At 37.5% G+C, this 25,495-nt stretch overlaps 1 protein-coding gene across 4 annotated transcripts in view; it reads right to left on the bottom strand.

Annotated features, from left to right (window-relative positions):
- Positions 1-3,732: 3,732 nt before the first annotated feature.
- The window catches only part of LOC134536802 (uncharacterized), a 49,063-nt gene continuing 27,300 nt past the window's right edge, over positions 3,733-25,495 (bottom strand). For all 4 annotated transcript variants that reach the window (XM_063376738.1, XM_063376741.1, XM_063376737.1 and 1 more), the window contains 5 exons: positions 22,967-23,150; positions 18,390-18,551; positions 14,891-15,128; positions 11,269-11,464; positions 3,733-9,766 (listed from right to left, as the gene is read on the bottom strand). In XM_063376738.1, coding sequence (XP_063232808.1) covers positions 9,565-9,766; positions 11,269-11,464; positions 14,891-15,128; positions 18,390-18,551; positions 22,967-23,140 — 972 coding nt within the window. In that variant the 5' untranslated portion in view covers positions 23,141-23,150 and the 3' untranslated portion in view covers positions 3,733-9,564. The remainder of the gene's footprint in view (positions 9,767-11,268; positions 11,465-14,890; positions 15,129-18,389; positions 18,552-22,966; positions 23,151-25,495) is intronic.

Below are 25,495 nucleotides of genomic sequence, written 5' to 3'. Positions count from 1 at the left end.
GTTCGTCTACCGTGGTCGTCCAGGCTGTGACAGGATTCCTCGCGATAAGCCTCGTTAACAAGATCGCGTCTTCGTAACTCCGCAACTCATTCCGCTCGAGACGAACGCAGTGCACGTCTGGACTTTCCTACTCTCTTAATCTGTATATATCGTTATAATAGAGTCATCTACGCATACGTCACGAGTCGCGTACATGCTACGAAGCACCGCCGAACTTTTCGTAACCGGTACGATTCGCTACGGGACCGCATTCGCTTTTACGCCGGTTCTCATTTTGTCTCCAAGTGCTTGTTTCCTGGAGTCCGGGTCGCGGCAGAGGAGGACGCTCGTTTCGCGACGTGCCGGCAAGGCTGCAACAGGATTCTTCAAGGAATAAAAGGAGCTCGTGAAAACGGACATTATCGCATTATTTTTGTTACCATCTACCATTCCTTCCACATACGCAAGTTCCCTCCTGGCATATTACTTTCCGGTCCCGGCCACGTTGGCCTGAACTCACTCCCTCACCGACGAGAGCTACATGGGCAAAGTAGGACATTTCGCAGACAGGAAATTAGGGATCATAGGCCAAGGGACGTCACTAGTATTGAACTAATTTGGCAGTACTCTGCTGAGTATAAGCTCCATCCCCATGTTTCCCTTGCTTCAACCAACCACCTCTCCAGTTTACCATCAATTTTTTACCCCATATTTGATCACCAGGTCATTAGCTCCCCCATAAATAATAACAATGCCTCCTTTTTAACTTCTAAGGAGAGATATTATATATAATATATCTCTAAACATGGGCGTATTTATTAGTAAACTTCCCGAAGTAAAAAATAAATTAAATAAATTAAATAAAGCAAGGACAAGGAACTCAAGTTAGACTATTTTTAACTAATATTCACAAATTATTGTTAAATATTTTTTTTTGAAAATGATGTGCTTCCTTTTGTAGTTTTTTATATTCATGGCACCATGGAATAGGATAAAGATTGTTTTCGGTGATGGGAAAAGAAATACCAAAAACAAGTGAACATCTAATTATGATCAGTATATCCTAGAGGTGTAAAAGTAACGAAAAAATGTGTACCCGTATGTATTCGTTACTATAACAATTAGTACTCGTTACTTTCGTATCGTTACTCGTTACTTCTGATACCGCATGACATGGTACATAGCATCGAATCGAGTCGTATTTCGTACGCGTACAGTATGACGTCGCGTAAATAATAATAAATCGAATATAAACAATTAAAAGTATTTGATAATTAACAGCTTTTGTTAACCATGAAACAATAAAATCTCATTATAGCAGCTTTATTATAATATATCTTTTAAGATAAGAACAAAAAACGTGAAAATACGTGATAATAAAAAACAAAAACATACATATTTATAATTTGTAAAAAATACTTTCTTACGTTGTTTCTGTTCCAATCCCAAACTTTGTCTACACACACAATACCTTTAATAAACAGTAAAAAACTTGGACGACGAATTTCCAAATTATACTTTTCTTAATAAACAAACATCGTTCTTTGTAACGAATACGCGCGCGCATGCGTGAAACATACGAAAGATGCGAGTAACGAAATGCATTCGTGTGTAAAGTTTCGTTACTCGTTACTAGATGCCGCACCCGTTACTCAGTAACGAATACATACGGTTTGCTACAGCTCTAGGGCGCGGTTACACGGGAGTCTGAACTACTTCAGGTGAACATGTTCAGCTGTTGAGTGCGGTTACACACAGTCTGAACATGTTTCGTTAGAGGCCATTTCTCATTTAACTTAAACAGGTTGGCAAAGTAGTTCAGATCGACATATCTTCTACATTAGCCTCTGATTGGCTGGTTAGAATATAAACAGTCTTTTGCAGAAATTCTAGATGGAAAGTGTTTCTGGCACAAGTTCGAGTAATATTTTACCGAATGCAACAAAAAAACCAACAGATAATTATACATATTTTTTAATTTATCCTGACCTTAATTTTCTTAAAACTGAGATAGGTACTCTCGCTCAAAAAATAATAAAAAATAAGTTTACAAATTTTACTGTGCATGTTTGAATTCCCGATTTGTAAAAAAATATTGAGCAATATGTAAACACATTTCATTTCTGCTGATAATGCTGTATAAACAAGTGAGAAAATCCCGCGTTTTCTGGATGCAATTAAAAAATAGAGATCAACAACACAGTCATTCGTTGACAGTAGACAATCGGTTTTAGAGCTAAACACACTTTTCAGCAACTACCGTGTAACCGCACACTTTCGCGTTTGTAAACGTGTTTACTTAAACATGTTCACCTGAAGTAGTTCTGGGTCCCGTGTAACCGCGCCCCTAGTATATCCCAAGTCATCGCCAGCTTCACCTCGTTGAGTATGTAGCCGCGGCAGGTCTGGGTATAGTAACGAAACATGGTTTAAGAAATTAGACTGGAAGAAGCTGAGCTGAAAATAAACTGCCTACAAAAAATGGTACCACACGCAAAGTTGATTTCATTTTGCTGTAATGGCTATTTCTGTAAATTCAAACATCATTCATTTTCTTGCGTTTGTTGCTCTGTTACAATTCTTGACGTGTAACATCTTGGTTCTCGCTATACGGTATTTGGTAAGAGTAATTTCGTGAATGGAACAGAATTGTCATGAAACGGAAATGTGTAACACCGATGTTGCCATTTGTGGCCGGTGGCGCGACCAAAGTTCACAAAGTCAATGGGATAATTAGTATGTAGTATTAACTGTTTAATGAATTTTAACAAGATGGGCAGTATTTTTAATTAAATTTATTGCTGAAAGTAAAGTGCAAAACCGCGTTTTAGTAATTTTTTTCAAGTCTTTTTTGCTTTTATTGGAGCCGTTTCATTATATAGCTTTCCGTTTAACATTTCGTTCTGCTGATAGAATGATTTGAAAACACAAAATTCATTTTAAAGAATTGTACGTTACATTTTGTGTCAGAGTTTCATATTATAAGCGTATTTGCAACATGAGAACACATGAATTTGCTAGTTACCGAGGTTAGATGTTACACATCTCTGGCAAGTACAGAAAGATTCGCTCACACACACATATATTTTACACTTAGTAAGTAGTATCCATAGAAAATATTTGTGACCAGCCAACAAATGTGAGAAGGTATCATGTAAAACTTATAAAAATAGCGCTTAAAGCAATAAATGAAAATTAAAAGTCATTGACTACTAGTGTGATATCAGCCCATGCTGTCTAGCTTTGAACTTCGTACTAATCCATCATAAAAATGAATAAATATTTTGAGTCTGCTACAAAGATATTTTTAATACATCGTGGCATTAATGAATGGTTTACTTCAAAATAATTTTGTTATTTTGTATATATTATGTGTGGGTGTACTGATAAAAAAAATTTGTTGGCTACGAAACTGCTTGTTTTGTGAGAAACAGTTTTGACGATTTCATATATAATTTCCATAATGATGCACAGTTTCTCTTAATCATTTTCTGGTTTACATACAGTAAAGTTTGAAGGACACTCAAAAAGGAAGCTTGGAAGGATCACATGGCTCCCAACAATATTAACTCTAGCATAAGGTGGAAGGATACACAAAAGACAGAAATAAGATACTAATCAGGGTTTCCATAAGTGCCCATTTAACTATCAATAAAGTATGCGAACATCCAGAAGTGAAAACTACATGTGCTTGCTAGAATGTGATTGCGTAACTTTGGCACTTTTTGTGGCAATTTAATGACCTACAGTGTATTTTAATGTAGTCACTATTTTATTCAAACCTTTGACTTCTCAATCCAAGAGATTACATTGGTCATCACTTAACAACAAACCAATGAGTACTAACATTTTACACAATGTACTATACCTAGAGACAAGATTTTATGATTTCATATACATATGTATTAACATAATTAATTTTATTGAAAATAACTAGTGCTCATGCTTCACAAAAGTGAATTTCACCTTTTTTAAAATTCTTATTTTGGATACTAGTCTATATTGCTTTTATTAATGCAATTTCATGTGTTACAATTTTGGCCTCAGATGATATAGCTGCTATTTTCTAACAGTTACCAAATCATTTTAACTTTTTACTTGAAAAGCCTTTGATAAAAGAAAAAAATAAACAAAAAGATATTAAATATTTAATGCAATGGATTATTTTGAACTTATTTCTTATTTTTAACTTAGTGTTATATAATGAATAAACTAGCATGTCAGTGCTAATCACAATTTAATCTCACCTCTAAATATCAGATTTACAAACTATTATTAACATTTTGTACGTTTTAAATGGAGGGAAAATGTTCCTACTTTAATTCTAGCTGATATGTACATGCTATTTTCCTCATCTAGACGTATAAAAATACTGATACAGAAGTAGTATGCAAATGCGGTCCGGAAACTGGTTCCCGTGTGTGGTGTCGGTGACCGCCATATTGGATTGTGACGTCACGACACCACGCACTGGCACCAGTTTCCGGACCGGCATTTACATACTACTTACGGAGGATACAGATTTGCATAATGTGAAATAATTATAGGCTGTCTGATTGGCATCTCTACAAGTAATAATTACATTAATTATTATTGCTGACATCAAACTTTACAAACGAAACTATATGCAATACGAGGCCACGAGTCAAATTTAAATTTAGCATCTCGGTATTAACTTTCAATAGTATTAATTTATTTGAGTTCATAGAGTAAAATATGCTATCTATGCTTTTTTCTACAGGATAGTAGATATTTGAGAAGAATGTATCTTCTCTATCTAATAAAATAACATCCCTCTAGCTTTATTGACCACAGCGAAGGTTTTTTTTGTGTATTGGGAACCAGCAAACTCCCATGTACAAAATACACTTACAAGGCAACACGTGTTAGCAATACATGCATAAATGCCTTACCTTAAATTTTCACATTTTAACGTACGCATGTTTTTTCTCACACTTAACCATCATGGGAGTATGTACACAGACTTAGGGCACATTTTGCACTTCACTTAGAATTCTTATTTCTTGCAGCTAATTTAATAGTAGGCTATAGAAGAAGAAACAGCAGTACAAAATTAACGAAAATACCAAAAATAACAATAGATATATCAATGGCCATAGCCATTAAGCAAGCTAACAATGTCTTGCTTCCTGTGATTGAATAAAAACTAATACATATATGTATTATTATTGTCCAACAACAAAATTAATTCCACTTGAAAACAGCCACTTAAAAAAAAAGTCCCTTTTGGTACAGCCTACAGGCATAGGCAGATTTAAAAATACGTATTTCTTCTGGAAATGTTTTGGAAACTTCTATAAACTCCTAGAACATTTTAAGAACTTAATGTAGATAACCACTTATATGTTCCACCAATATTTAAAAAAATACTGAATAAACATTTTATCATATTCCATGCAGCTAAAATATTTTGAATGTTTTTTTAACTTAATGTATCAAGCATTGAATGTCTTAACAAATTTCATAATATATCTACAAAGGTAGTTGTGCAATTATTTTTAATCTTCAAACACTATTTTTTATCCCTTGTACTAATTAATACATGGTTGTATAAAAAATTTTTGGACAAAGATTAGGGTAATATTGAGAATGTTATTAATAAATTCCGACAAATTTGATAGTAACAAAGTTTTAAATTTTTTTAAAAAATTCAACCCCTGTTTTTACGGTAATAGTTCATTTCATCAAAATTGTTACAGCCAAAGATTTTAGGTAAAATGTAAGAGTTTTACAATAAATTATAATGGACTTGATGGTATATCTATTTTTTTTAAAAAGTAAAGACATTTGATCTTTCTACCCTCGTTATTTCCACCCCTTGCAGTTATGTTTGTTGGTATCAACAACTTTTTCAGACAAAAGCTTTTGGTATTAATCCCATGAGTTATAATAAGTTCAAATGTATGTGATATTCATCATATTAAGGGAGTTACAGAGAATTTTCTGTTTTTCAAAAAAAAAAAACCTCCATTTCTACCCCTGTGGTCGGATATTATCCATTAACGAACTCAATTGAGATTTTCCACAACTAGACTTTATGTATCAGTTTGGAAGTGATGTTGGATATGGTGTGGAATCCGACAGTACAAGAAAAGATACATTCGAGAATCAGTAGAAATATTAAAACACCCAGCAAACATTAATAGAGAAAAAGGCTACAAATTAAGCAAAATATGGAACCCTCTCTTTAGAAATCCTCAAAACATAGCTCCACAACCAACATCAAACAGATCGCCCCTGATTGGCAAAACAGCCCAGCCAACCAGAAGAAAGGAAGGCACACAGCTGCAGCCAATCAGGAAGCACCTACCCCTCAGACTAGAGTACATATATAAAGGCAGGATAACTTGTAAGTAGATAACTGCTCCCTGATGATGGCGACTGCAATGTCTACCGAAACGTCTGTGAATTATACGCCAAGGATGTGGCTACAACCCAGAACCCAAGCTACTTCAGAAAATGGCTGTGAAAGCCTGCGAACCTTATTAACGTACTTGAAAACACAATTTTCTTGCGAATATGGTCCCTCGGCATGGTGCACAACAATAAGCTCAAACCCCGCTGTGTTGCCCTCTGCCCAAGCACTCCCTTACTAGATGCCAGCAAGTCGGGTCCCTACTGCCGTAACCCGCCTATCCCTGCAGTGTGACAGGGTTTAAAGTACCCAGGTGGAGCCTGCTTAAGTGAACAATGACTGGCGAGTTCTCTGCACCCGCCAAAACCATTATCCGTCCTTTTAGCGTCCCCTTACTTAGTAGTTTCTTTCTATTCTGTCCAACTCTTCTTTCAGAACAGCCTTCTGTTTCCTGTAACCAACCTGCTTGATTTTAATGCATGATTTTTTTGCATCCCGCATGAAAGTGCTCAGCTACAGTCTAGAGTTAAACATAGGGGAGTTAGTCATGGCATCTTTCGCTGCCATGGCTGGCCAATCCCTGAACACAGCAAACAATGCATGCTACCCTTCATGCATGGCTGAAACCCAGGATGTTTAGGCGTAAAGGCTTCGGCTTGGAACAAACCTAGTCTTTCCTAACCCAGATCCCTTCCAAACAAATACACCTAGTTCAAGTAGGGTTAGCAAGAAATTGTTTCACAACAATGTTTCATGAAAACTTTGCATTAAAATTTGGCTTTGAAATTTTACTCCCATCGTGCCCAAAAAGGTTTCACTTCAATAATACATGTGGCATGTGAAGCAAAGAATAAGTACACACACACATGCAAATATACCCACAGTTTTGAACCGCCAAACATGTGTTTGAGCCCCTTGAGTAATTTTGAACTTCAGTTTTCATTCTACTACCAAATACTTCATTAACGATTACATCAGCAGAGCTGTCTGACCTGCTACCTCAGGGTTCAGGTCCTCTGGCTGGCCAGCCAAGAATCAATTCTTGAGCGGATCTGATATTTTTCGCTTGTGGGAAATTGTGCGTTGTTTTGTCCCTCAACTTCCAGAACACAGGTGGCAATAGCGACCATCTCGCATTTCAACACCAGAATATAATTTCACAACCAATCCAAATTCAAAACAATGTTTGACGACAAAACAAACCTTAACCTTAACCTTATTGAGCTGATTCAACATTTTAGATTTAACATTAAAAATTTAACCACGGAATTATTTTATTCAATATTGCGTTGAATATATTTAGGGCTAACAATTTATTGTCCCTCTATAGTTTGACGAATGCTGCCCTATCTCTAAATTTCAATGTTAACTAAATTGTATTACAAATTTTTCAAGTTGACATTATTTCTTTTTATGACTATAAATTATAATATTAGGTATTAAAGGATAGTTGTAATATCATAAAGTTTCATTTGGCACATCAATAAATTTTGTTTTACCCTATATATGTGTTTATGTTGCTACACGTGGGTCTGCTCCCTTTGTGTCATGTTTTCCTTTCCATTCATCGACTTCCGTTAATTTTCACAAAATTACTCCTACCAAAAGCCATACACAGAGAGCGAAGATTTTTACACAACAAAAAGTATTGTAAACCTAACAAATTCCTTAATTTTTCATACTTGGGCTTAGATTTTAGAATTCCAAAAACAGGGTAAAACTAATGTTTAATCAATGGTGCAAAAAACTCTAAAATTGCTCTATGTCTATATTCACTCTTTGGCATGCACATAAAAAAGTGACTTATACATGGTTGAATGTGTCATAGACTTATTTTCCATAATTACGCGAAAAACAAATTTGCACTCAAATTGAAGCTGGATATATTGTTTTCACATTACCAAAAAATTTACTAACTAAACATGCAAACCTAGTTCTAGTTGGGATAAAAACTTTGGAGGGCAATACTCGCACACATTTCCTGGATATCAGTTAAGTGTTTTATCCAATAATGTGGGAGACACCAGTTTAAAATGTTTCTTGAAAGCAATTTTTAGAGACTTCATAACAGCTATGTAGTATATGTCAAAGGGTTAAAATCACGATCGCTAAAAGATACATACTTACATGCACTGTAATTGAGAATTGACAATAATTACCGAGTATTTTAAACTCCTTAGAATAACAGTATTAGATTAATTGCAGCATCGTTGTTGAATTGGGCTTTTATTAAAATAATTACAATTATTTTGACTAAATGGGCTATCTTACTGAAATTTATTATAACATGTGAAGTTTCCATGGAATGATCAAGAGATGTTCTATGTTTTCTGTACTTGAGCTTATGACATACAGTGTATATTCTGAACAAACCATTTTCTTACATGTCCGAATGATTATATTCACTTCTCTTCTATTTCTAAAGTTTCAATTACTAAAATACTAGTGAACAATGTAAAGAGTTAGTGGGAGCCCCATGTGATCTCGTACCGACACGGATGACCACAAGATCAAACCACAAACTTTCACCAAACACTTCTTCACCTTTGTGATTAGCAAGCACAGAACTACTTCAGTTTTTTAGTGACCACAGAAACAAAAGACCACAGCAACAAAAGGGCTGTGTTGTTTTACATTTCATAGTTTTCAAATGACACTTTAAATAACTAATGTTAAAGAATCCCTTCGGACCAATTTTTAAAAAACAATCTAATTTGCACCTCCAATTTGAGAGAAACCCCCAAAAAACCTAGCTACATGCTTTTATCTCTTTCCCAGAGCAAAACAAGAACAATCCATAGAGCAAACAATTTTTCAGAAATGTTTCATGAATGCAAACATTACTACATTTTTGAAACATTGTAACATTTAAGCAATGTCATAGAAAAGTGCCTCTAATTTTGCTGTCTAAAACATTTCTGCAACATTGTGCAGAGGTTACTGTGTTATGTTTATTTAATGTATCTAAGTTACTGCGCTCTGTGTGAGGGAGATATGTTAGTGACATTTTTTTTCTAATTGCAAAAATTGTAACGTCCTGTCAGCGTTGGCTCGTCCGACTCTCATGTGTGGAGTGGAAAGTGCTGTTTCCCAGCCTCTCGTTTCCGGGGGCAACGGTCTGCAGCCAGCCGACTTCAGGCCGCGCATCACAAAGCCGTGGCGGAGCAGCCGCCGGGACCGGCTGTGCGGAGACCAGCCGGCGGCTACAGCTACGCCGGTGCCTGCGACTGGCTGGGCGAGATGCTCGTCGACTCAGTGACGACGGTGGGCGTGGGCACGTCCAACGAGTCGTACAACGGGTACTCGCAGCACAGCAGGAACTTGAGGAACCACGGCACCTCTACGTAGAATGACGGCGGTATGGGGATTAGCGGGGACGTCGATGCCTTGTAGTAGCGGTACTCGGAGTTACTGTGGACAAGCCGGTCCGTGATGCACCGAGTTAGACTTACAATGATCCGTCTCTCCGTCTGTCTGTCAATACATTGCCAAGCTTTAACTTTCGACGGATGGACGGATGAAACTATAACCTGAAAAATGTCTGGAAGCAATATTTTTATTTTTAAAGGGTTTTCACTTCGTTTATTTGCTAAGATGCTTCCGAATTATTTTCTTAACCTGCCTATGAACAAGTTTGAGTTTGATATTCAAAATGATAATCGTGTGAGTCACAAAAGTAATTAATAATGCATGGTACATAACTCGAAAATTTATTAAAATTTATAATTTATAAGTGCTTAGCGTATATGATGGTCAAACTGGTAAACCTTTACAAAAGAAATTTCTTCAAAAATATTAGACTTAATATTAGTTGCCACCATCCCAACAGAAAAATATTATAAAGGATGTGCAGACCATTGTGAATCACTCATTGTTGACGGGCGGACGGGTGATGGGCAGGTGACGGACGGATGCAACGGATCATTGTGAGTCCAGCTTTGAAGCTAGTCTCAACATGGATATAGACCTGGCGCTCGAGCTGCACATCAGAAATGTTTTGAGTCCATTATTGAACGGTTTATTTGCTAACAGAACCGTCAAAATCGTGTGTCGTATCGGATCGGACAAAGCTGTTATGTTGTTGAGGCTATAAATTCTAGTGGGCCTATCGCTTGGTTTGTCCAAATTTCAACACATTTATTGAGTGATATTTTATTAATGTGTAAATTAAATATGTTATGTGCATAATTACTGATTTATATTCAATAATATTACAAATTGTTCAAAAATAATTTTTACACAAACTGATGTAAATATTTACACATAATTTTCATTGGAAAATCATGAGCCAATGTTTGCTTAGTGTGCATAAATAAGAATCGCTCTACATCACCACTTTAATCTATGGTCTGAACGTTTTTGAAACAGTTTCCGAAGGTAATTCCATCATTCCAACTGGAAACATTATTGGGCAACATTTTATGTTTTAAGTCATTCTTTACTGAAAGAAAACACATACATAGTAAGAATTTAAAAGTGTGCAGATTAACTGGAATGCACTGTAATTTATCGCATCCAATATTTACATTTTCGATAAGAATTTAGATGTCATGTGTTAAAAAATATGTATACAAGGCAACAAACCATAAAATATTTACTTCTTTCTAATTTCATCATGTAGGTATCATTTGATACCAACTATGTTGAATAAAAATTAATAGGTTGTCAGTCCAAGGCAACTTTAATGTATAGGCTGCTCATTGAAAAATAACCCCTTTTAACATGCTAAAGTTATAAGTGGCATATTATTTTTTTTATTTCTGTATTTTTTTTTACATAGATTATGGTTTTTCGGTAATGAAGAAGTAACCAGTAAAATTAAATGCATGCTAAATGTAAAATTTTAGATTATTTGAAAAATAAAACTACAAAAGTTAATACTACCTAAGTAGGCTGGATCATACGATACTTACTCTCTGTACTTATCATCGGAAGACTTCTCCAGTAGTGGCATGCCAGACAGGAACAGGATGATCAGTGTTGTGAAGATAGGCGAGAGAATGGCAATCCACTCTATCCCATGTATAACATTTGTGGATATAATAAAGATACCCCACCACAGTATTATTTCACCAAAGTAATTCGGGTGTCTTGACAATCTCCACAAGCCTGAAATTAGAACAATAAAAAACAATATTACCTACACTGTAGCACTTAGTGGAAGTTGCCGGACACAGACAGTTATTCAATGGTATTTTAAAATGTTATTTGCCAACTCGTCACAAAGTGGCGTAAAGTTGTCACTAGACTTTCATGTTTTCTGCACATATGTAGTACACTAAAGTGTATGCTAAGAAACATGGTCTAAATAATTATTTTTATAAGAAGATAATAACTATGCAAAACTTCAAAAAATTGTGAACATTTTATATAAATACAAATTCAAAATAAACTATCTGTATTACATATTAACTTATTATCCTTTCAATGCATTATCACTCGTTCTCAAACAGTAATGTCCATTACTAGTTTTGAATTGTTCCCCCATCCCCCTCTTTATGACTAGTTGTGAAGTCCAAACAATATCTAATAAAGTATTATAAAATATTTTTAACAAAGCAAAGCGTGCCTAGTTCTTAGTAAGTTCTATTATAATATTCAAAGGGATACTTCCATAGCCTGAAAAAGTCTCACCAGAAATATATATTTTATCATTTTGCTTTAATGCTCTAATCAAGCTGTCGAGAAAAAAAAAGTTTTGTTGGGAAAGACTGCGGTAGACCCACTCACAAAGTATACTAAGTATATACTTGCTTACTGAATAAATTAGTTTATTGGCCTCACATTTATGTGTACCTGAGCCACAGTCACTTTTGTTTCCACTAACTACTTCTAGGCTACCTTTGTAATAACCATAAATTTAACTTTACCATAAAAGTTAATGTATAAACAATGTTGTTTGATCCAATGGCACATCCATCCTCTGAGACAATTTTATTTTTATTATTTTAGAATTTTTCTCTAAGTTCCTTTTTACCTTGCACGATGCTTTTGCTACATCAATGTATGAAGGTGGATATGATAATTACCTTACGTAATATTGGTGAACGTTCTGTGGGAACTACGTGTGTACGTATGCATGAGAACATAGGCAATGTGCAACTTGTGACTGGCGCAGGCATGTTAGCCCAATAGTTAGCGCTTTAGAGATGTAACTAATATTTAACCTCGTGTGCCTGGTTGTGTATATTGTGTAGAGGTTGGTGACCTGGCAGAGATAAGGCAGCCAGGCATGGTCCCTCTCCGGTGGTAGGATTCCCAGCACTCGTGGTGTTCAAGGGCTGTGAGCTAGGGTTGACGACATAGATCTTTGGGGCACTATTTTAAGCCCAGGTCGCAGTACCGCCCGCGGCATGCCACAGCTGTCGGAGTGTGCCCTGTGCGTTGTTTGTTTACATGGGTTTTAAAGACTGTCTGTCAACAAGATGGACTGAGTTAATTACCAGTGGCAATTGAATTTTTTTTTCCCTTTCATTTACAGAAAGACAGACAACAATATTTTTTTGAAATAAAACTTCTTTGCTGAGGGAGCTATGTTACGAAAATTCCAATCGTATGAGGGGAATAGTTAGGTCAGTGGAGGGGGAACCAGTAGAAGAATAGAGTGCATCAGGGGCGACGTCACTCCAACGCATTCAACGACGGCAAGGGAGGGGGGATAGGTACATAGAGTAGCATGCTATATGCTAACTGTAACGGCCAGAAGGGAAGATGGCAGAAAACAAGCCAAAATCAGCAGCAGTCAAAACATTAAAACCATAGACAGCATATAAAATTCAAAAATTATTATAGCACAGACGGTCACAGTGGGTTAACAATGACCAAAGACAACAACGACAGACAAACCCAACGATGACACTAAATATATAATGAGGACAACAAAGAGAATGCACACATGAACTGACATATGTGACAAATGACATAATCTGGACACAACAACGACGACAGCACAGGCGAAAACAGTAGGCTTCCTAAGACGACATTTGTGACATTTCAGGAACTGATCTTGATGAGTCTGTTTGTGCCTGAGGATGGGGGCATATCTCAGTTCCCGAAACTGCAACTGTTGTCTTAAAATTTTCTCTGTGTTCGTCGGTGCTGTCATCGTTGTGGTGTCCAGAATAACTGTCACATCATTGGGTTTGCATGTGTTGTTCATGTGTTGTCCAGATTTTCTGTTTAGTATCATCTTTGGTTTTATGTTAGTCTGTTTGGCACTGTGTTGCAAATGTCGTTTTTGTATTTATTTACTGTTCTTGTTGCTACCTTCTAGTCGTCGTCGTTTCCCCATGTGTCTGTCTGTTCTGTAATATTTTTTTTAGTAATTCCATTCACTAAATTTTTTGTGTTGTCTAAGTTTTTAATATTTTAACATAGGTCGATTTTGGCTTGTTTTCTGTGTCTGCATGTTCATATTTTTTTGTCCATTAGTGAATTTTCTTATGACATATAGTGCAACCAGCAATAGCACATGTTCAAAGTAAATTTAAATTAATATCTTTATCTCGAAAATATCTATCAGTACAAATTTTACACCCATGCCTTATCTGGGACTCTAACCAGTAACCCCTTGTAATGCAAGCCGGTTTGTTCTGCGGTGTGGATTTCGGCTTATCGACAGAACAACAGAAGCAGAACCAGAGGGTGGCCATGTCTGCTTGATTACAGGGTAACCCGGTGAAGACTTATTTTCTACAGTTTACAGTCTGCATTATTTTGGTTAGACGCCCAAAACATTGGCTGAAGTATAGTGTTCGCATTGCGGAAAACAGTTTTAAATGACTGTATATTTAAAGGAAGTGCCAGTGTTTAACGATGGGGATTCTAATTCTTTCTCGTCAAACCATCATCAGATGTTATCAAGCACCAGGTATGCAATGTTTCGGGCGTGATAATTTGGCGATTGCAAGGTAAAAGGGTGACTCGAACTAATGTCACAGAATGCCATGTCCTGACATTTTCTCTATTCGATACAGACTCAGGGCCGGCGCGTCCGTACAGGCGAACCAGGCAACCACATAGGGCACCAAGTAGCTGGGGGCAACGCAGCACGACACATAACAGCTGATACAATTATGTTTAACGATCATTGAAACTAGATGAAAATGGATTTTTTGTAACAGTTTGGAATGTTTATATTGATATAAGTAATTATTTAAAGTCCACGGTGACCTGTATATAAATTTGTAATAAGTAAAAAAAAAAAACACAAGCCTGCTTACATTTGATTGTTGACAAAATCTTAGGCTTACGTGTTGTATTTTGAGGCAAGGCAAAAATTTTTTTGGGGTGTCCGGCCCCTGGGGGGGGGGGGGGAAGGGGGCATTAAGGTTTTTTGCCTAGGGCGCCAATTTACCTTGCACCGGCCCTGTTCTCGTCAAACCATCATCAGATGTTATCAAGCACCAGGTATGCAATATGTTTTGGGCGTGATAATATGGCGATTGCTAGGTAAACGGGTGACTGGAACTATGTCACAGAATGCCATGTCCTGACATTTACTCTATTCGATACAGACTGGTGAACTGCACTCACCGTCGTTGCACCACTTGCCCTTGTTGGCCGGGTCCTGGCGGAAGGAGAACTTCTGCAGGTCGGCGTAGGTCTCGGCCAGCAGGCCGCTGACGAACATGCCAGTGCCGGCCGAGTCGAGCGTGGTCATGGTGCGCGGGGAGCCCGTGCGCGGGGTCCCGGCGGCCGGCGGCGGCGACACCGTGTTGTGCGGCGCGTTGATGAGGATCACCGGCAGGCTCACCACGAACACCCACACCGCCTGGCGCCCACACACGCCCTCTTGCTCTCAGTGCTGCCCGAGAACTACATACACGCGTCGAGAGTTCGCAGGGTCGAGAGCCACAACTGAACTACAGGTGCGATCAGGGGCGCAACAACAGGGGGGGGGGGGGGGGGGGGCAAGGGTATTTGCCCCCCCCCCCCCCTCTGAAACTTTGAAGTGGGGGCAAACGGGGGCAAAGAAAGTGTTGTGTAATCAATTTTTTAGATAGTAAAACTGCTTAAATAGCACAATTTTCCACCTTGAAATACAAGTTTTCCTCCCCCGGACCACCCACTTCAATAGGGGGGATCGATGATTCTTTATAAAAAGGTATTTGGCCCCCCCCCCCCCCCCCCCCCCCTTTGGAAATTTAGTTGTTGTGCCCCTGGGTGCGATGAAGATATTTTCACACACGTACATACATACACACTCAAATATCATATCTGCAGAGCCAAATGAGGCCATGTACAAATTTGGAGATATTCATTTCATTGCAGATTATATTATACTAAATTTTTTCGATTTATATCCAATACCATAACACTGTAACTCACTTAAAAATTATTATTTTTTATTTATAGGTTAACTACGGTAAGAATGCAATGCACCTGTGGCTGTTGGAAAAAAATCCCCCACTGGGAAGAAAGCAAATCACAAGTTCTTCCTTGCTGTCTACATCATTTGGAGGTTGATTAATTATGACTTGGGTGAAGTTGTTTGATTATGAATTAGGTCAATTTGGTACTAAGGTAAATATACAGTGCACATGTGAATTTTAAATTTTTGTTTACACAATTCTAGTTTTTTTTTACCAAACAAACATTTTTTTATAATCTTTTCTTTGTGATTTATTTTGTTTTTAAAAATGTAAAACTGCGTGTAAAAAGCTTATTTTTATCATTTAAAAGATACGACGCTCGTGACGAGGCTGGCGAGTCAGCCAACCAGTGCACTAACTGCCCGTTCCTCTGCGTTAATCCGATTAGCAGCGGTGCCTCTCTCTCTCTGTTCGGCACGTACGCAGAGCCCCATTTGCGTGAAGTTGCGTAACTAGGACAACATAGTTTTCGCAGATTAGAGTGTTAAGTCGGGTATTCTGGCGACGCGGCAGTTTTAAAGGTTACGAGACTTTTCCAGGGCGGGGCTGAGAGGTATATGAGCGGTCAGGATGACCTGTAAGAGCAGTGAAGTGAAGAGGGTGAGCAGCTCCTTGGTAAACGAGAGCGGGCGACAGGTGACGGGCTTCGCGTGCGAAGATCGAAGCATCGGGGATCGCGAAGCATCCGGGAAGGGGAAGGTGTTGTGTGTGCAGCGGACGAGTGAGTAGCGCGAGGCAGTGTGCTGAGACCGAGGTGTGCGGTAAGAGACCAGCAGTAGAGAGTGACACCGTCGAGCAGAGCTCCAGTGGGAAGAATATAAAGTGAACCTACAAAGATGTGTGTCTATTTTGTGGACATTGTTGTAATTAAAAAAAAAAGTGTAATTATTAGTTAATAAATAAGACTATAGTTAATTAACTGGGTTATTATTTCGGAACTATTTTCACCATTCGTAACATTTGGTGTTAGAAGTAGGGATAATCCTGATAATGCATTAAAATAAATAAAATAAAAATCCATAAAATATAGAATTTAGCTATTCGTAAATAAATTTAGTATTAGGAATTAGTTTTGAGTGTAATGAAGTTAGTGTTGGTTTGGAGTAGAAGTCAAGGCTAGGTCGTAGGTAAAATTTGAATGAAGTTAATAGGGCATAAGTGACAATTACTTTGTGAATGCATGTTGATGAGAAAGATGGCGGCCGATGAACTTAAGAACATAATGGCTTTCTTGGCTGAAATAAAGAGTAACCAGGGGAAAAATGGAAAATAAAAAGTAGAGTACAAATTAGGGGAAAATTAAAAATATAATGTAGAGTATTAGGGGAAGATGGAATATGGCCTGGAGGGAATGGAGAATAAAATTAAAAAATGCCCAAGCAGAAATGAAGAATCAAATAATAAGAAACAACCAATAACAGGTTGAAGAATGTCATAAAGAGCAAAACTAACGAAATTAAGAAGGCACAAAAAGATATGGGAAACGAGTTGATGGCGGTACAAGAATATATGCGGAGTAAACAAGTAGCTGCTCAAGAAGAAATGGATTAAAAGATTGACAAAATCAGCATTCAGTTTGAAGGTAAAGTACAGTGTTTGTAGCAATACCTATTTCGCACAAGACGAACAGCAACTTTTTGCGAACATGAACAACTAATTCAACAAAAACAGGAAAACTGCGCATAGAAGTTGTAACTGAGGATTGCCATCAGATGATTAAAAAAACTTCAGTTGATGCAAGCCAGAAAGTGTCTCTGAGTAAGTAAGGGCTAGGCCACTCAAAATACCTACAAGCCAACCACCAACATTAATTAAATCAATAATTATAAGGGTAATCCTAAAACCATATAAAACTGATGTTTTTTTTAGGGCATTGGGAAAACCTAATTTTTATTGATTAAATGAAGGATACATACAAACGGTTAATCCAAATTTATAAACCTTATGATTACATGTTTTCAGTACATGCTAGGTCTAACATAAAGAAGATCTTTAAGCTCATAAAAACCATTAAATAAGGTTTTGTTTAGTAGATTAAACCTTTAATAAATAATTTAATGAGGTTATATCATTAATTCATTTAATATTATGTGCAGAAAAGAAATGATAGTAAAATAATTTAGGATACCAACCTCTCAAACCTTTTGGTATATAACCAAAACAAAAATCTTTTAAGAACTCTGACCACTTAATCCACATTCTGATGGCCACGGTTATGAAGTTTCAGTGATGTTATATTCCATTGGAAGGAATGGATTAATTTTAAACTGGATGCGATTTGAAGCAAAATTTATTCGTGTGAAATGGGTTTAACCCATGACACTACATCACAAACATGCGAGCGCTCCCATTTCAAAACATCCACATTTCCTGATCACGAGTCATTGACCATACTATTTTTGTAGTAACGCTAACCCAAATTTTGTGATACGTCTTTTTCATTACTATCAGTGGCGCAGCAAGCGGGTGGCAAGGATTGCTCCCGCCAGGAGCGCCGGAGCCGGGAAGGGGGGGGGGGGGGGGGGGCACCACGCCGGTTTCACAATTATTGAACCCTCTCCCCCTCTCTTTTAATCTAAGAAGGGGCGCCATTTTCATTTCTGGCCAGGGGCGCCAGTCACCTTAGCAACACCACTGATAATAATACAATATAACTTTACCTGGAATGTCCAGAAAACAGCGAAACGGATGACGTTGCTTCTCTTGTCGTCGAAACGTTTGTCGCGTCCAATCTTAATGATTCTGTACAGCAAGTAACCAGACAACCGCACGCCCCACAGACAGATGAATATCGTCACCATCAGCTGTCTGCTGTCGTACGTCTGAAATCACAAACAGGGCATTGTACACATGAGTCACAACACTAAAAAGTTGTTATAAGAAACCTGTATGCCAATACACTCGTGCAAGCAGATCACGCTGAGAAGCCACGATTCCCGTCAAAATATCTGAGAACAGTCAAACCTTTTTGCACGCCTTTAATGCCCGGGCTCACACCCATCATTACTTTTGACATGACAACGTCTAAAAAATCTATGAACGCCGGCTGCACGAACAAAAAAGAATGACTCATTGTCCCGTTACGCACATTGTCCCGTACGCTCATTGTACGCTTGCGCCGCATCTATCTCTCTTCCACTCGATTGGAACAACCATCGATTTGACTTTTTCGAGGCACATTAAACTTGAAACACTCCCATTCGTTTCCTACTTTTCCTATCATCGTCCTATCCTTAACAGAATAACACAGATTGGAAGTTAAATAGCAAACATTAATAAAAGTTATAGTGAAAATAATCTGTTCGTAAAAGTAATAAACATATTTGAATTAATGAGTGCAAATAAAAGTCAATTTATATATTAAATTGTAGATTTCATTTCACTCCTTTGTATCCATACAAAATAGTGATAATTCAATAAAAATGATTCGATTTTATTCATAAAAGTATGCAATCATTTCATCAATGTTTGTTATGACGTCACGTTAAACTATCGTCCGTAAACCAACTTTTCAGACAACCAATTTTTAAAAAAAAAAAAAAAAGCTATTTACGCAAATTCAAATCTATACCTCCCTTGAATTCGTAACTATCATGACTTGCACGACCTTTTACACCCAAGACACACTAAGTGAATGTCGGTTGAAAATATTTTCGCAGAACAAAAAATGCAAGGAAGATATAGAGTTGAAATTTCAGAACTAGCTCTTTAAAAAAAAATTAATGATGAAAAAATAATATGGCGTGAGAGACCGAACATTACAAGGAGGCTGTGCCAATATTTCTCATACTTCTACAGTTTCAGGCGGATCATATAAATAGAAAAGATAATATTTAAATAACATTTAAAAAATAGTTCCAATATTAATTTATTACTTTATTAAACTACTAAACTAACGTAGTAAGGGTGGTGATTGCTAGCATGTTACGCTCATGTGACGAGGGCCGCGGGTTCGATCCCAAAACCGCGGCGTGACTCTAATTATAATCACGGACACGGTGTCAGAGTGGTCGGGAGCGCTCTATAATCCTGGAGGTCCCGTCGCCTCTAAGCCTTCATGCATAATGGTGCTTTTTCAACGTCACAACAACGCAACATGCAAACAACGGAAGAAAATCACAGTTGTTTATAAAATACGCAAGTCGCCAAGTCGCAAGATGTTGCCAACCCTTAATTTCAGATTGTAAAACACTAGAAACAAAATTGATAATTCATCATTGAAACAAAATATGTTTTCAATTAAACTGGAATAAATTGAGAGTGTTATTTACTTTCACTGTGTGTAAGTTTAACAAATTTAAACAAGTTATGTATGTTTCAAACAGAACGCAGTTCGCTTATTATGCACTCAAGTCGGTTTTTTGGGAACACTTTTCTTCCAACATGGCCGTCGGAAACGCAAGACAAAACACACTAAAGTTGGAAGTTGAATAATACTTGCGTTGCGTTACTGCGCCTTGCGTAGTTTATGAACTGGTATTCTGAAAAGTGGTTGCTGATAATTTTGCGTCTTGCAATCTTGTGTTCTTGCATGGTTTATAAACTAGGCCTAACAGATTACGACAATCAGAAATAATCTAAATCATTAACACCTGTTACAATTTTAGGTGTAAGGTTTTATCACATCTGAATTCACACATTATTAAAATTACATTGTATCCATTATAACTGTAATACTGTTCAGGGATTTTACTTTTTAAAGTCAAACTGTCATTAAATTACATTTTATTTAATATACGTTTACTAAAATATGAGGATTTCATCAGTACATATTTTTTAAATAAATTTCAAAACTGTTCGAAAGCATCACTCAAACAATATGACCTAAAAACAACAAAAATACTTCTTTGAGAGGCGAATAACATGAATCACAAAAACATTTCCTCAAAATTCTAGCTTTGATTGGTTAGAGTCAAAAACCCGATTTAAATTCAGGTGTATAAGCGAAAAGATCATTTAAATGGCATTCCTACGGGTGTGTGTGTGTGTCTTTATATATATATATATATATATATATATATATATATATATATATATATATATAGAGAGAGAGAGAGAGAGAGAGAGATGATCAACAAACTGCAGGATAAAAACTCCATTTGAAATGTGACAAAACGAGCAGAGGTACATCAGAAACATTTCAAAAATTCGAAATGTCCCCAAAGAAGCTTAAATTCCCCATGGGTAAGCCTCCAATAAGCCTCTGGAGGGTATCTTTGTTCTTAACCATGCCTTTGACCTTGATCTTGACCATAAACTCGAAATCTTTAATTATTAACCAAAAATAACGAAAAAAATTTCAAAAAATAAAAAATAAATTGCTTACTTCAAATGTTTAGTTAATCCATCCCAGTCCCCTGTTCTATTCCCGGCGAGACTAACCATGTTATTTATGTATAAACATTTAAAAAACTCTAATTAAATTTAAATAAAATATTAATAAAAACAGTTTATGTCACACCAGTCATCATATAATAGTTAATATTTTTTCCCCTTATTTTAAACAAAATTAGGGAACAACACTATGTTAAATTAGGAAAATTAACACACACGAAAGCAAACTTGTATGTCCATGCTACTTGTCTCTTTATGCTATGGGCATATTATCCATAAAAATTAATATAAAAATGTATCACTAAAACACAAAAAAAACCACAAAAAAAAACAGATCTCTCTTTTATTTTTTTAAGAGCAATTAGTTTTTAGATAAGAAAGTATTTCATTTACTCAAAACTATAATTATAATATTTAAAATTTCATTCAACAATTTCTATTACACTTTGTCAATTCCTAATACATACCCCATTTAAAATTTATTATTGTAATAACTGAACTATTTTTTAATCATTTTTGTGGTAATAATCTTAGGCTATAATTTTAAAATTAATGATTAATCATTTTACAATAATAAATAAATGTCAAATAAAAATATTGTTTCATAGCCATAAGGTATGATGTCCTCCATAAAGTGGGCACATCTTAACTCACGCACTAAAGGTTTGATAAACTACATTCATCATGTAGATATAAATTGTCCGCTTTAGTGGACGAATGGACTGGAAGGTTTAAAATAAATGTCTTTGTACATATGCAACCAGAGAAAAGAAAACTCTACTTGAAGAAGAGGGATATCATCATCAGTTAAATGAAATGATCCCAGTTGTAAGTCGCGTGTGGGATCCCACCAATCCCGCAATGTTTCGGGCGTGTACAATAATATAGGCGATGGCGAAGTTAAAAAGTGACTTCAAATACGTCACAGCATCGGGGGTGTAGCCAGGGGGAGGGGTGGTTTTAGGGGTTCAAACCACCCCCCCTTAGCACCAAATCATTAATTAATTTCTTATTAACCACAAAAAACAAATTTCATATAAAAAATTAATAAAATTTTTATCATTACAATATTGAAATTTAGGTACCGAAAACTGCTAAAATAGCACTATTTTACACCTTAAAATCCAAATTTTCCTGGTGGAGGACCCCTGGACCCCCCTCCCCCCTGCTTTAATACGGAGGGGGGGGGGCATGCTTCTTAACACCCCCCATACACAAATCCTGGCTACGCCACTGGTGGTTAACAAAATATAGCAAATTAAGTTTCACTGGTTTGTTTGCCTGACAATACCTCATGCATTGCTTCACACAATCAGTGAATCTATGTTAGTAATGTATTATGAAAGCTACACTCTGGCGGGCGGGCTCGGAACCATTTCCTATAACTAGGTCTCAAAGTCTCGCGGCAATTATTGAGTTTCTCCCCCGCTTAGGGTTACCAGACGTCTGGCAAAAGGAGGACATGTCCTCTTTTTTATGTATTTTTTTGCATCCGGCCGGATTTTCCTTAATGCTCCAAAATGTCCGGCTTTTTTATATAGTGAGATAATTCCTGCAGTTACACTCTGAGCAAAGCGCGTGGTGCGCGCTAATGCGCTGTCCGCAGTGTCACTCCACTAGTAAGTAGTTCTATGACAGCTTGACAGCTAGCAGCACATGCAGAAGCACGTGTTTTTAATATGCTGTATATGCGTAGTTTGTTTGATTCTTTATACTGAAACTGTATTAAATGCCAAAACATTGTAAAATATTGTACTCCATTGTAACTAATTCATGGCTTTTTTAAAAAATACATTGTCCTCCTTTTTAGTGAAATGTCCTCCTTTTGCGAGGTGAATGTCCGCCTTTTTTTTATCAGTGTCTGGTAACCCTACCCCTGCCAGCCTTGCGCGCGCGCGCGGACCTGCGACAGGAAGAAGGTGAGCAGCGCCAGGACGATGAAGTTGACGCCGCCGGCCAGGTCGGTCAGCTTGTCCATCTGGAAGGTGGCGGCGACCGCGAAGAAGACCAGCTGCATCGCCACCGTCACGATGGCGCTGATGGCCAGGTGGCGCTCGTCCAGGATCCTCACCGCCATCGCGCCCGGCCTGCAACCCGTTCCCCCCCTTACCCCTCAGGTCATCGCAGCGGGCTCGGGAGTGGGGCGCTCGATGGGGAGTGGGGCGCTCGATGGCATCCAGTTCATGTCGACTGGCATTGAAAAAAAAATTCAGGAATGAACAACAAAATGTTTCCTCCGACACCCAGCATGAACCAACAATGGCATATATCCGACATGTTATGTAGAAATCAATATTCTGCACTTTATAAATCATCCAAAGCTCTGCATACTTTCGCACTCGCATACTTTCTTACCGGCATGCTTGCACACTTCATTACACAAATATTATACATCTATTTGTGAAGATTCACTTCAGACACGCGTGGTGGCCACACACACCTATGAGTTTTTTTTTTTTTTTAATTATTTTCTAAACGAAATTAACTCTCTAAACCTGCACTATAAACATTAAATCACAAGCTGGAGAGATCTCTATAAAGTGTTATGGTAAATTAACAAAGTTTACCGAACATTGATCAAAAAATAGTTGCACGGACAGTCATTGAATGTGTTTTACATATTTAAATACAGTTACTAGTGGGAAAACAGGTTCGGAAAGGATAGCCTATTAACTAACTAGAGTCAAATTTACTAAGTTATATTCACGCTATTAATTAAATTATAACAATTTAATAGTCTGTCCACAAAGTAATTGCACTTTTAATAACCCCTGTATTGAATTTACCCACTGGAGCTCGGCTCGACAGTGACTCTTCCTACTACCTTTGAATATATATACTGTATAGAAGTCGCCAGCTCAGGTTAAAATTTCTAATACGGTTTTGAGGTAGTTGGTTAATTCACCGCCGCAATCGCCACCATCTCTAGGGCATCGACTTGTGGTGGTCCCTAGCGGACAAGTTTCGAACTCTTCAAAGACCCCTTCCCCCTCCTGTGGAACGACCTTGAGCTGCAGTGAATGATGGATGAGGGGTGCGGGGAATGACAGCGGGCGACAGCGCTGCGCTCTTATAACGTGTAAATAACAACTAAGACGATACAGGGCGTTACGGCAGCGCACTGCAGCGGTGAAGTTCCCAAGCTGCTCATCATACGCTTCTGAAAGACGTAGAGTAAATCCTATCCACTCGCGACTTCTATACAGTATATATATATATTCAAAGCTACTACTGTTCGTCTCTTACCTTGCACCACTGTCCCAACACACTGCCTCGCACTACTCACACGTCCGCGCCGCGACACCGCCCGCGTCCCTATGAACCAATCTCCGCACACGAAGCCCGTCTGTCACCCGCACTGGGTCACTCACCCTCTTCACTTCTCTGCTCTCACCAGCCTCGCACTCTGTCTTGTAAACCTGCGAGGTCTCGTTCCGAAGTGTCGCGTCATCACAATCCCCGACTTAACGCTCGAAGCTCCCAGAAAAATGGCGTTCTAGTCACGCCACTTCGCGCATACGGGGCTCTGGGAAGGTGCCGAACCCTCCCGAACAGGGAACAGGATAACCGCAGAGGGACGGCCGCTACCTGTCCGGGAGAAGGGGCCTCCCTTGACCCCCCCCTACCCGACGCCCTTCCCACTGGCCGGTGCACCCGGCCGACTGGCCTGCATCGTTGCCTCGCCTCTAGTATCCTCGTAACACTATACACTATAATGTTGGTAAGCTGTCCACGACAACAAAATTGACCAAAAATAAAAGTTTACTCTCTTTTTTTAATGTTGTTTTAAATATATGTGTATACTGTTAATTTGTCTATTAGTTGTATAGTTACAAAATAAATTATCAGCTCCATAAAAAATTACACCTAACTTCGCATTATGAAAATAACAAACCTTATTTGCTTTACGTTCGTGAAAGCCTGGTTTTTACTCTGTAATACCAGTACGATTTCACTTAAAAAAAAAAAAAAATGTGTTATTGGAACCCATATGTGCGATGGAAGTGAAACTTCTTGCTTATTAGTTATAGATAGAGATAAATTACATATATTTTTTAATAGAACATGAGCTAATAATTGAGAATAGTAAAGACCTGGGTTTGGTCTTAAATGAAGTAACTATTTTCCAAACGAATAAATTAATTGTAGATTATTTGAGTAAAATTATGTACTACATATATTTTTTTCTTATGCATTTAAATTAAGTTAATCAAACAATAGGCGTGCTTCGTGACAAATAATTACCCGTGTCAAACTAAAGCGTGAAAAGCATTATACCAACATAAATATTAGTTACACAGTTAAAACAATACTCGGATAACACTGTTTAACAATACTGATTTACACAAGTAATTAAATTAATAATACATGCATGAAAGAACAATATTTTCTTTCAAGTATGGCCTGTGCCACGGTGCACAACAATGAGCTC

The sequence above is a fragment of the Bacillus rossius genome, chromosome 11, assembly GCF_032445375.1.
Source record: "Bacillus rossius redtenbacheri isolate Brsri chromosome 11, Brsri_v3, whole genome shotgun sequence".
NCBI classification, from domain to species: Eukaryota; Metazoa; Arthropoda; class Insecta; order Phasmatodea; family Bacillidae; genus Bacillus; species Bacillus rossius.
This window is presented reverse-complemented; position numbering and strand designations above follow the sequence as displayed.